Raw genomic sequence first — 12,078 nt, forward strand, 5'->3', positions numbered from 1 at the left:
CCTCAAGGATCCTGAATCGAGAGACACCAGGTTACGGCTGTTGAGTTTAGGTCTGTACGGAGACTTTCGATGGGAAACACGACGTCGTTCTTATACACCCCACCCAGAGCTAAGAGCTGAAGATAACGACATACAGTTGTTTTTCTTGACTTATTCGGTAATTTTCACGGAGGCCGAGGCAGCTTTGTTCCGACCTCAAAATTGTTTCTTCCTCCTGGCAGGGGCATGCTCATGAGTCGCCATAGCTCCACCGAGTTGTAAGCTATATTTTTCGGTGTCCAGTCGACTTCTGGCTCGTGTATTGTTAGTTAAGCGACTGTTACTATAGAATCGTATATCGAACCCAGATGCATGATGAGACGATGTTGAGCGCTGACAAAATACTTAACATGAGCTTCAACACTTTTACCAGTATCTCCGTCGCGAGACGCACGAATATTGTATCCGTAACTGGCATTAATAATGCATCCACGCATTGCCTACGGCTAGAAAAAAACCGTATTGAATGTGAATGCACGACGCTACTGAAGCAGTTAGAACTTTACAAAGCCCGGGACGTTGATACCATTGACCAACTAGCCTAGACAGTAAGTCTACTGCATTGACTCACTTGACACGCAACGGGTTGTAAGGCCACATTCTGAGAACACAAGTGCGGCGTTCTGTAGAGGCACACGTTTCCCCTCCGATGGACTCGTTGTCTGTGAGCGCTATTTGTAAGTGGCCCGGTAAGCACATGTGGGCGCAAAACTGGTATTGTGGGCTTTGCTGACAATCCGAGCAACGTGGTTCATCTAACTGCAACCTGCAATAACGTACCCAGTAGAGATTAGCCAAGCTGGTCATCGACAAAGTATTTTGCCAATTTACTCGTCAATAATTACTCTATCAGGGAAAGATCAGTTTTTTACAGTAACGTTTTGATAAACATCACTGAAGGTGTTCTGCACCTGATTGGACATATCAGCGGCTGACTAGCCCGCAGAAGATGGCTAAAGAGAGCACATCAATCACGTTGTGGAGGGTACTTGCTGAAGGATTTGCACAAGAAGACGCGATTCTGAGGCAATTTGCTTGCAGTCGGTGAGTTTGCGTTCAAAAATCTGTAACTGCGCAACACCACCAACACCCCGATTATATTAAAAGGCTCGGGTTCTTGGACGCCACCACAAACCGGTTCCAGTATAAGTGGGTGAGGGGCTGTTGGTCAGATTTGCCCAGCTGATATTGGCCCAGCTACACTTTGTTGCAAAACCAGATATGACATCGCAATGAGATTGATCGTCATGCGTTGGGTGTAGAACGCGACGACTGAAGGCTCGGATGTCCAAAGCAGCACATCATAGCTAGAGGCAAGCAAAACACACAAGAATATGTAATGATGCAACAACGTTGTTGGATACACCAAACCTTTCGTCACATGAAGTGTCTGCAGTCTGTAAGACCAAAATTCGACCGCACTGAGTAGGTCGGTTTACGATCGTTGCAAATGGTGGGATTGAGCAACGCTCTTATCATTCAAAAGATAATGCAAATGTATTCTGTGTTTTGCATGAGAATGATGAAGCCATACCACCATTTTCGGAGTCAGTCGGATGTGGAAATCACTGTCGTAGACGGATCGACATCTCTGCCATCATCTGTATCCGAGCTATTCTCTGCTTTAAGGCAGCGATGTAGTTGGCCTGGATAAAACTAGACAGTGCAATGGCAAGATTTAGGGAAACTATCCGGTATCTGACTTGTCTTCATCTTGGTTTTGCCACAAAGAAAGAAGCCCGCGTGGTCCAGCCGAAGGATCAATCACAGCCAGCGTTGCTCGACAATAAATAACATAGCAAACTAAATTTGCGTGGGGCGCTTAGTGGACCGGCGACTGCATACTAGTATTGTCAGAAGTGAAAAGGATACTCAAATTTGGATAAGTCGGGTAGTGTCATGGGATACACGTACTCTTGTATGAAAAGGCAGGTCGCACAAGATTGCGCAACCGTACGAAGGTGTGTATGTTGATAAGGCTTTGCTGTATTAATTAGAAAAAGCTAGAGTTTTGTTTCCTCTAAGCATAGAGCTACGGCAGGCCCACTGCAGGTAGTCTGTAATAATACTTCGTCAAGATGCCCTGCCAAGCCGCCGCCGCTCTATGTGCAGGTGATACTTCTGAGGAGTGATGAACTGCTGGTGGAGAATGAGCTCGTGAAACAGCTTTCTGACACTCAATTAGTTTTTGATGTATGCGAAGGGATACGGCTCAGCTTGGCGAGCAAAGTCAATTGTTTTGAGACCATAATTACGAATTCGCAAATCTTATTGGTTCACATGCAGCTACTATGCTGGGAGTCTAACTTTACTCTTGCCCTTTACCGTATCTGCTCCTCGAAGCACATTTTTGCACCATAAGTCCCGCTCGTTCACTAGACAGATTGATGGCTTCACGAACCTCAGAAAAGCGCGGTCTTCACGACTGATTTCAACGAAAAGTTTCGGTGATGATGCTTTGATGCTCTCTGATGAATGCGGTCACATTGACTGAGTCCTGACCAAAACAAATCTCGCTCGACTTTACGGCCTTGTCTCTCACAAAAAATGAGACGCTCACTGCGCTTTGCTTTTCCACTGCGTGAGTAACGGACTTGAGTACCCTTTTTATCGAGAAGAAGCGTTTTGATACCCCGCCGTGAAGATCACAATGTGGTCCAGCTCAACAATATCGAGCTGTATCTGCCCCAAGAAGCTGAATTTGCTCAACTGCTAAAGCAAGATTCACGCCGACTGAAACTCAATCGACAACGTCGTATTAGATAGAATAATTGTGATCCTTTTAGTGGAACACATACCCGTGGTGGGCAGTAGGTACTGTAATATTGTGTACATACGCTTTTGGCGGGATTGTATTAGAATCAATACGAATACAGGGTCAAAGACAGTCTTTCATGCACCAATACTGGCGTTACCAGACTCCAATTGTCTTTTTGTGCCGTCTCTGACACTTCGGACTTTTGGCGTAGCACGTCCACAAGATATTCTAATACTGTATACACACAGATCATACCTCTCTCAACTAGTAACATTAAATATATTATGAAAAATGATTAGCCGACGTTTACACCGAAGATGACGTTTCTCTCGACGGTTCTTCTACTAGGATCATGCTACTTTCAAACTTGTGTTGACACTTATGGTTGCAGTAAGTATCGCATTATGGAATGTATTGCATACCGCTATTCCATGCATAATGATTAAGTGAATTTGGCAATTCTTTTATCCTCAGCCATTTTATGGTGTGTCCCATGTCTTAAATTTTTTGTAAATATTGGTATCAACTGTTGAGGGCATAGATTTATTCATAAATTAACATTCAAATGGCAGAAATAGTGGACGTACCCGAGGCGAGTCTGCGCAATCTAATCGCACAGAAGTCACTGCAATGGATCTTTGTTGGTGGAAAAGGCGGAGTAGGTAAGACTACCACGTCCTGTTGTCTGGCTATCCAGCTAGCAGCGCAACGTGAGAAGGTGCTCATTGTGTCCACAGATCCTGCACATAATCTCAGGTATGCTTTTGATTGTACCATCCCTCACTTTGACAACAAATGTAATATTGTGGTTTCGTTCAAGTGATGCATTTGGGCAAAAGTTCACGCGAGAGCCAAAGCCCGTAAACGGGATCTCCAATTTGGCAGTGATGGAGATCGACCCGAATGTGGACGTAAGTAGTTCAACGTAAAGCTTATAATTGTCTAACCAACTTAAATCCTGACATTTACTGCTTTATAAGTTGGAAGAGATGAATGCTGACGGTGTACAAGATAATTCTGGTATGGCCTCATTCATGAAGGACTTGACTAATTCCATTCCTGGTATCGACGAGGCAATGAGTTTCGCTGAGCTCATGAAGCAGGTGCAAAATATGGACTACTCGGTCATCGTATTTGATACAGCACCAACCGGCCACACACTGCGGCTGTTAAGCTTTCCCACAGCACTAGATAAGGCTTTTGACAAGATCATGTCCCTCAAGAACCAGTTTTCAGGGGTATTTTCTCAGGTCTCCGCGCTCCTGGGAGGTGCGTTGCCTTCTCAGGAAATGCTGCTTGGCAAACTAGAGCAAACACGTGAGGTCATTCAAAAAGTAAATGCGCAGTTTAAGGACCCGGAACGCACAACATTTGTGTGTGTTTGCATCCCTGAATTCCTGTCACTATACGAGACCGAGCGGTTAGTGCAGGAGCTCACGAAGTACGAAATCGACGTTCACAACGTCGTAGTAAACCAAGTGCTATACCCGGAGGAGGGCTCGAAATGCAAAAGCTGCAGTGCCCGTCAGAATATGCAGCAAAAGTATATTGACCAAATCTACGATTTGTATGAGGATTTTCACGTGGTCGAGATGCCACTGCTGACTGAAGAGGTTCGTGGCGTGCCGTCTCTAACAAGTTTTTCTAAGTACCTTTTAGCACCCTTTGAGCCCGATCACTAAAAACTTACTGCAGTGTGTGTCAAACAATATAATCACCACCAAGTTCTATATGTGGTTATTCACTGTCACTGTAATCAGCGACCAAGCTTGGAGCTGGATTTACAGGGTGCTTTATCCTACCTATCTTCTTCTTATCAACTGCATTCGACTTTGTTTTAACTGAAACAACCAGCTTGATTGGTGGCGTCACTAGAGTGTCATCTTTTGCTTCACCAGATATCAGTCTCGTGGGACCCTCACAAAAGTCTCCTACCGTTCGTTTTGGCGCAATCGTTTTCGGTTGCATCTTTTGCCTTTCCTTAAACGCACGATGAGCTGTTTCTCGGTCTTCCTTAAGCTGTTCAGCTTCTTTCTCAATGGTGATTTTGCCTACGTCTGCATGTTGCTGCAGCAATTTGTCCGTATCTACCTTAGCGTGACGCTGGTTAATGGCTTTGATTTCGTCCAGCGCGTCTAATATATCCATCTCACGCTTGGAGTCAAGAGTGCGATTTTCAAGAGCCTTCATGGCATCTCCTTTTTCCTCCTCAGCACGCTGAGTGATGGCTGCTTTTTCTTCATCCTCATTTTCTCTCCAGGGTTCAAAATTGCGCTGACAGCCGTGCTCGGCCACGTAATCTCCGCGCTTGGGGTCGGTCTTGAAAGTGATTTCAGACGAGCACGTTATACACTTAATGTAGAAGCGATAGATGCGAATACCGTGATAATTTTCCTCTAATACCTCTTCCTTGCGCGAGTTAAATTTCTTTCCACGGTACATGTACTCGCCACAGGTAGCGCACTGTATGGAGAACGGCAACATCATACGAACCTCCACCTGCTGATTTTTCGGTCGTTTGCGACGTGGCACTAGCAATGGATCAAAATCTGGTGGAAAATACTTGTTCAGCACCTTACGCTCGCCCATGTCGAGTCAGGTACGTAGACAAAAAGATGTGCCACGTGCGTAATAGTTTTTTTGGGAAATAGAAAAATTCACCAGATAAAACAATATATCAATTGTATACTACTTCGATGAAAATATACACATGGGCACGTATTTGCTATGTCACTACAGTGTGAGGATACATCAAGTAGGCATAAAGAGATAGCTAGAAAATAATTGAAAATAATTTGCCAGACAGCCATATAGATTACGCTTCATCACAGGTTTTGCTGTAATTCCTTACATTTTTGCAAACACCGCATTGACGAACCTGTTCCTTTTTAAGTCGAACAGTTGCGTGTTGTGACGGACTACGAATCTTCTTAACTCATCCACACTTTCTCAAAATTCGAGGAGGCTTACAATCACATGCTGACACCGAGTTTTCGATTGTAAGTGGAAGAATAGAATGTTCGCTATATGCTGCTGCAGATGTAGGTTTCTTCATGTAGAGTGATAATATCTTCATCATGAATTCAATCTGGATGTTTCAATGCGATAATTGCATGAGCGCATGGAGCAGCGATGTTTTCTGGAACTCCATACGAATAACAAACATTGATCTTAGTAAACTTTACTGTGAAGTGCACGACGACTTCTCTTCCCATTGCGATCAAGACAAAATAACTTGACAATAAATTAACAATCACTTCTGCATCTTCCATCCTTGCCAATTATTGTTCACCTTGGACGATGCATACTGGGTTAATTCACCCTGGTTGAGTACTTTTTTTGTATTTTCCAGCCATTTCAATCCTACATGGTGTTTAATTGCCACGAGACATTCAATATTGGTAGATCACAGATATTTCTGAGGATATATTTGATAGATTCGACACTGTTTGCCGTCCAAGTATTAGACCTTGGTTGTGTATTATACACAGTTGACCATATTTTCATGTCCAAAATCATATACCACTGAAACGCGCCACTCTTCATGTTTGTCAACTCGATCGATGACTTGGCAAATTCAGTGGCCGTATGAACACGTGCCGATGCCCATGCTGCATTTTAAATTCTCGCGACTTGTATTTCTAGTTGAAATTTTCATCAAATATCGAAAACATAAAAGATGAGGAACATGTGAGTTAGCTACCTTTAATGCTTGAACCAAACCTTTATCACGATCAGAGATGAAAAAAGATGCTGAAGGATAAAGATTTGATAGGTGATTCACTAATCAAGACTAATTTTTCTCATTCTCCACCGAAATAAGCTCAATCGCAATAAATTTGGATCTTGTTGTTCGTCTTCCCCAGCGCGGAAACAAGCAACTAATAAAATATCACCGACCAAAGTCGTCAAAAACGTTCCATTCACAGCAATCCTCGTGCGGAAAATTCCAGAAATGTGACAGACTTTCACGATATACACTGCACAATTTCGTGAAAACAACATTCTCAATGTCGTAAAATATCTTGTGACGTTGCAAAATTAGCTGTTTCGCGTATGATGGCACAGATTCATATTGCTGTACGTCATTACCAACATACTTGTTCTTAAGCCTCTTCAAAGCACTGACACAATTCATATACTCGGCAGATTTTGTGAGGATACACGTGTCGGATCATGACTTACAATAAACCGCCTCAGATGCTTATCCGAGACGACTGGTAGGTCGATCACCACAGGGCTATGCCTCAAAGGAAGTTGATGGGAGAAATTTTGATGTGACAATGTGATAAGTGTATTCCAAGAGATTTGATAGTTTTCTGGATCAATATTGGTGTTGCATTCCTCTTCGAATCCCTCATTAAAAATTATCGGATTATGGACAATTTGCTTGGCAGTATCAATCCCGTTAGTCACGTTTCCAGATACATTTAACCCAATCAACTCGCAGGAATGATCCACAGTTTCCAAACGATTGGGAAAACGCGAATTGAACAACTATTCTGCAACCCCCTTCTTGGGTGCACGCTACCTTGTAAGGTCTGGAATCACTTGAGAAACCTTAAGTGATCGAATATTCTGGTGACTGAAAGCAACGACCCTAAAAATGTTATGATTATTCTTGTTGATCGGAATGACTGCTTGCAGATAACGCCGATATTTCAGTGTCACTTTTCATTTTTAGCCAGCTAGACGAAGAAAGCTTAGACCACCACATGATCATACTTGGAAAACGATGAAGCAAATCTGTGTCATCTTGGTGTCACTAGCAACTCGATGGTACAAATTGTAAGTGGATGAATTTTAGCTATCAGGCCAATCCGGTGATGGTGGGGGCTGTCAATCAATTGATCGTGGCTTCAAATTCAAACGTTGGAATTTAATGAGGTTTGACTAATTTGATCTGTGGTTTAGGGTTCCACAGTATGTCTTCCCACAGACATGACGTCCCCACATCGTACTAGCCTGGTTGGTGAGGCATTTCTTATCCAATCTAGCTTTCATGACGACTTTGGAGGATTGCAAAATATCCGACAATATATATGGGTCGCGAATAATAGAACTATGAGTAATAGCTTGAAGTGAATGTGTGGAGAAATTCAAGATGACAAAGCCGAGAATATTTTCGTTTTGGACGGCGAGAGTTATACGCCTTTCTCATTGCTCGCCCTATGTACTATAGGGAGTTGCAGTATAGCAAGGTCGTTATTTTAGGTAGTAACCGCTTTCCATTTATATTCAAGTGGCTTCTTAAAGTATTAAGTAGCGATAATGCCAAGAGCTGTACAGATATATTTTGAGTCACTCAGACACTCGCACGTTAATTTATGACAATACAGTCTCCTAGAAATTGGAGCTATTGGGACCTTCATAAAACATTTGTTGACAAACGTCCGTTCACAAGAAGATTAATCACCTGTTACTCGTCGTAAGGTTTAGTAATGTCGGGCAATTTAATTCTGATAGCGGCGCGCGATCGCCTATAGGACCACACATCGTATCGTTATAAAATTGGAGAGTAACATTTTGTACAAAAATGCTACTCCATTTCGCAATTTCCCCCAATCCTTTAATTACAATTTTCATCCAGTTAAATATGAACTAGGACTTCTTCCGCGCCCACTTAGCACCTAAGTATCCCCCACTCGTCGGCGCTCTATGGTGGACTCGGATGCGAGTTCAGGCTCCAGCAGTAGCTCAAGCTCTGACTCAGTGCTCATCCGCGTGCCACTTGATCAAAATCGACGCAAAAAACTGCGCGCGCAGCTTCAAGAAGATCAGCGGCGTCAACTTGAACGGCAGTTATCAGCTGTTGATGCTACGAGCTTCAAGACGCTTAAATCTGACCCTGAAAGCGATCGCAGCAAGGTACTACATCTTTATGATTTGTTCTAATTTTTTGATAAGTGTTTACCGTTCGTTGTCATTTGCATCACAGGGAGAGCATATTTGCGTCGTTTGTGAGCGCGAAGGTGATGACCTGGTGATTTGTACTGGTCCTTGTATCTCTGCATTTCACGTCAGCTGTCTACCACCCGATTATAATGTCAGAGGTATTGCACACGGAGTGTGGCTTTGTCCCAGTTGCAAGAGCAAGACCCACGCGTGTTTTCACTGCAAACAAACGGGTGTTGAGACGCTGAAAGACGAGGCTCCAGCCTCGTCAAGCTCGGATATTGTTAAGAAACCGGTGCGAAAGTGTCGTGCGCTTTCATGTGGCAAATTTTACCATCAACATTGCATTACCCAATTCCCATTGGCCAGAATTGCCATTAATACGCATTTTATCTGTCCACTGCACACATGTGCGGGATGTAATCAATCAGGTGCACAACAGGAAGCAGTAAGGTGTATGCGGTGTCCTGTGGCGTATCATGCCAAATGTTTACCGGACGATTGTGTTCGGCAGATTTCGCCGAAGCTCATTATTTGTCCAAAACATGGGAATACACGACTTAGGAAAGAAGACAGACAGGAACGAAAGAGTGAAACTTTGACACAAATGAGTATGCTGCAAGCTCAGGACGAGAATGAAGATGAAGCAGTAAGTGAAGCATCCGCGGTGAGTTTAATTAGCGGAAAGAAGAAAAAGGAAAAGAAGGAAAAACGAGACAAAAAGAAAAAGAAGAAGAAAAAGAAGAAAGACAAACACAAAAGAGAAAGTTTAGCTTCACAAGCAGATAATGAACACGACGAAAAGCATGGAAAGAAAAGAAAGCGAAGTAAGAAAGATTTACTGGAGGCAGATGATAGCAGCCCATTGATACCGTCCACCCGTCACTTAGAATCAGTGATAGTCGTAACAGATCCCGAAACAACGCACGCTCCAGCAGTCATTGAAAGTCCAGCAACTGCTACTAAGCGAATCCAAGAGCGACTGGAAGAGGCTTTGGGTAAGAGTGATGATGAAGAGTCTGACGTGTCGACGGACAGTCGTCTGGAAGGTATGAGACGTCTCGATAGGCTTGAAAGTGAAATTGCATCAGATACCAAGATTTTTGTACGTGAAACGAGCTCAAATGAAGAGATAGCGCGACAAACTCGACCGCTGTCGATAGACGAAGTTAAGGATTCGATTAATTCTCCTATACCTCCTTCTTCAGCGCCTGCGAGTCCGTCAGGTGACCACATTTTTCTTGAAGTCCAATCGTCTGCAGAAGAAGATACGGCTGATTCAAAAAGTGTACAAAAGATGGAGCATAAGGCTGACGATGCGAGCATAAATCGTGATGAGAAAATGCCTATCAGCGAAGACACTTCAAGTCTGGTAACTCCGAAGTCGCCGTCTATAAACGCGTCGGATTTACCCACATCGAATAGTTTAGCAGGCACTCTGAGACTGAAACACGTCTCGAACGAAAAAGAAATTGATGATGAGGAAGGCACAGGATCAATAACACCTAGTGCTGATACGACACCGCGAACCCCTAGGTACTGCCGAGGATATGGAAAAAAAAGACGAAAGAATAAAGCTAAACGAGAAGCACAACGCGGAACGAAACGAGGCGTGAGTGAAGAAGACGATGAAGAAGTAAATGAGGCTAAGTGGGTTCAATGTGATAGCTGCAAAAAGTGGCGAACAGTGCCGAAAGATATTAATTTGGATGCGATGCCCAAGCACTGGTACTGCAACATGAACACGTGGGACGAACGATTCGCTTCGTGTGATATTGCAGAGGAAGTTTTAAAGGCGAACCCGTCTCCAAGCAGAGGTAAACGGAGGAACAAGCTTAAGATGAAGTCGAAGTCCACAGCGTCCAGCACAGGAGATGATGGTGGGTATTCATCGTGTGAGTCAGGTCCACTTAGACGACCAGGAGGATTATTAAAAGACCTTGCGGCAGGCGTGACAATGTCAGAAGAAAGAGATATTAATGCGAGGTCGAAATTCAAGGAAAAGGGAAAAAAGAAACGCAAGATGACGAAACAACTCAAGGAAAAGTATCGCGAGGTGAAGTGGGTTCAGTGCGAAAGCACTCAATGTGGAAAATGGCGCGTTGTACCAGCTTCAATCAACTTTGATCGTTTACCAGCAGTATGGTATTGTCACCTAAATACGTGGACTCCGGAGTTGGCGAAATGCAGCGCACCAAACCCGCCAGAAGTTGACACTTTTTGGCTGAAACAAACCAAGAAGAAGGATCGCCCTACTAAGAATACTAGAACTTCCTCGACCTCCGCAGACCTTACACCAACAGTATCAGTGTCAACCATAGCAAGCACTGGCATGACGCCGGTATCTTCAGCTACGGGCCTTGCAAGTTTGGGAAAATGGAATATGACCAAGCATGGTAAAAACTCTAAGTCGACAATGGTTGCAGCAGGGAATGAAATACCAATCAATAGTGGCGTGGAAACTATCAACAGTCATCCTATGAGTGGCGATAGCAGCACTGCTTTTCACGCTATGAAAGGAAAGGGAGGACGTGCGCTAAACACTACTAGTGGCGTGAAAAAGACGGTCCTAGAGTGGGCGCAATGTGAAAAGTGCAACAAGTGGCGCAAGCTGCCACAACACATCAAGTCATCCACGTTGCCCGATAAATGGTACTGCTCGATGAACCATTGGGACCCGTCACACGCTAAATGCAGTATTCCAGAGGAAGTGGATCAAGAGCCATTGCCATTGCCACCGCATCCTGGATCCCAGTGGCACAAAGGAGGACATAAAGGTCAGCGTACGAGGCGAGGCAGATTGAGTTACTCAGAGTTACTATACGGTAGTACTGGGCAGCTGCGAAAAGCGTATACTCGCGAATCTTCGACTTTATCGTTTGAGTACGAAGGTAGGATGTATTATCGTGATGACCAATACAAAAACAGCAGTATGTACGTGTCTCCAGCAGCAGTGGCGGCCGCTGCCACGATGGCAGGATGGAGTGGCAGTGATCGAATTATACAAGAGACAAGCTGTACAAAAGACGGCAAAGTAAATGCGCTTGCAGCTGCTACTCATCCTCAAGCAACTGTCGATCAGATTGCTGCCTTAGTACTAGAAAGCATGGATTTGCGCTGCCACCGGAGTGTCTCTGAGCTTTATACTGCTCTTAATTCATCCCAACGAAGACTCGAGACGGCTGCAACAGGCCTGACATCATTAGCTATGGTCACAGCTGCTTTGGGTCAATTAGAGCACCGTGGCTTGGTGGAAAAAGTGGATGAGCTCACGGACGAAGATGACGACCCTGAGTCACAAAAGCGGAGAAGGCTGGATGCGCTCCATTATAGCGCATTCTCTATACCCATTCGCTATCGGAAGGTGCCCACACGGCCTCTTAAAG

The 12,078-nt window shown here is 44.2% G+C and overlaps 4 protein-coding genes across 4 annotated transcripts in view; 2 read left to right on the plus strand and 2 right to left on the minus strand.

The window, feature by feature from the left end:
* Positions 1 to 456: 456 nt before the first annotated feature.
* On the minus strand, positions 457 to 738 carry PHALS_06909 (uncharacterized protein; the record flags this gene model as incomplete). The annotated part of the gene is made up of 2 exons (XM_024720284.1): positions 457 to 580; positions 611 to 738. 2 exons carry the CDS (start codon positions 736 to 738, stop codon positions 457 to 459), a joined length of 252 nt encoding a protein of 83 aa, XP_024585498.1.
* A 2,624-nt stretch (positions 739 to 3,362) lies between these two features.
* On the plus strand, positions 3,363 to 4,479 carry PHALS_06910 (anion-transporting atpase; the record flags this gene model as incomplete). The annotated part of the gene is made up of 3 exons (XM_024720285.1): positions 3,363 to 3,553; positions 3,618 to 3,708; positions 3,778 to 4,479. 3 exons carry the CDS (start codon positions 3,363 to 3,365, stop codon positions 4,477 to 4,479), a joined length of 984 nt encoding a protein of 327 aa, XP_024585499.1.
* Positions 4,480 to 4,534: 55 nt separating this feature from the next.
* On the minus strand, positions 4,535 to 5,386 carry PHALS_06911 (Uncharacterized conserved protein; the record flags this gene model as incomplete). The annotated part of the gene is made up of 1 exon (XM_024720286.1): positions 4,535 to 5,386. One exon carries the CDS (start codon positions 5,384 to 5,386, stop codon positions 4,535 to 4,537), a length of 852 nt encoding a protein of 283 aa, XP_024585500.1.
* Positions 5,387 to 8,455: 3,069 nt separating this feature from the next.
* PHALS_06912 (Transcription factor NSD1 and related SET domain proteins) overlaps positions 8,456 to 12,078 on the plus strand; it is a gene marked incomplete at both ends in the record, with an annotated part of 3,836 nt that continues 213 nt past the window's right edge. Inside the window, 3 exons of the mRNA XM_024720287.1 lie at positions 8,456 to 8,665; positions 8,736 to 9,140; positions 9,207 to 12,056. Of these exons, the coding sequence (XP_024585501.1) occupies positions 8,456 to 8,665; positions 8,736 to 9,140; positions 9,207 to 12,056 (3,465 nt within the window). The remainder of the gene's footprint in view (positions 8,666 to 8,735; positions 9,141 to 9,206; positions 12,057 to 12,078) is intronic.

The sequence above is a fragment of the Plasmopara halstedii genome (assembly GCF_900000015.1).
Source record: "Plasmopara halstedii genome assembly, contig: Scaffold_3060, whole genome shotgun sequence".
Classification (NCBI taxonomy): Eukaryota; Oomycota; class Peronosporomycetes; order Peronosporales; family Peronosporaceae; genus Plasmopara; species Plasmopara halstedii.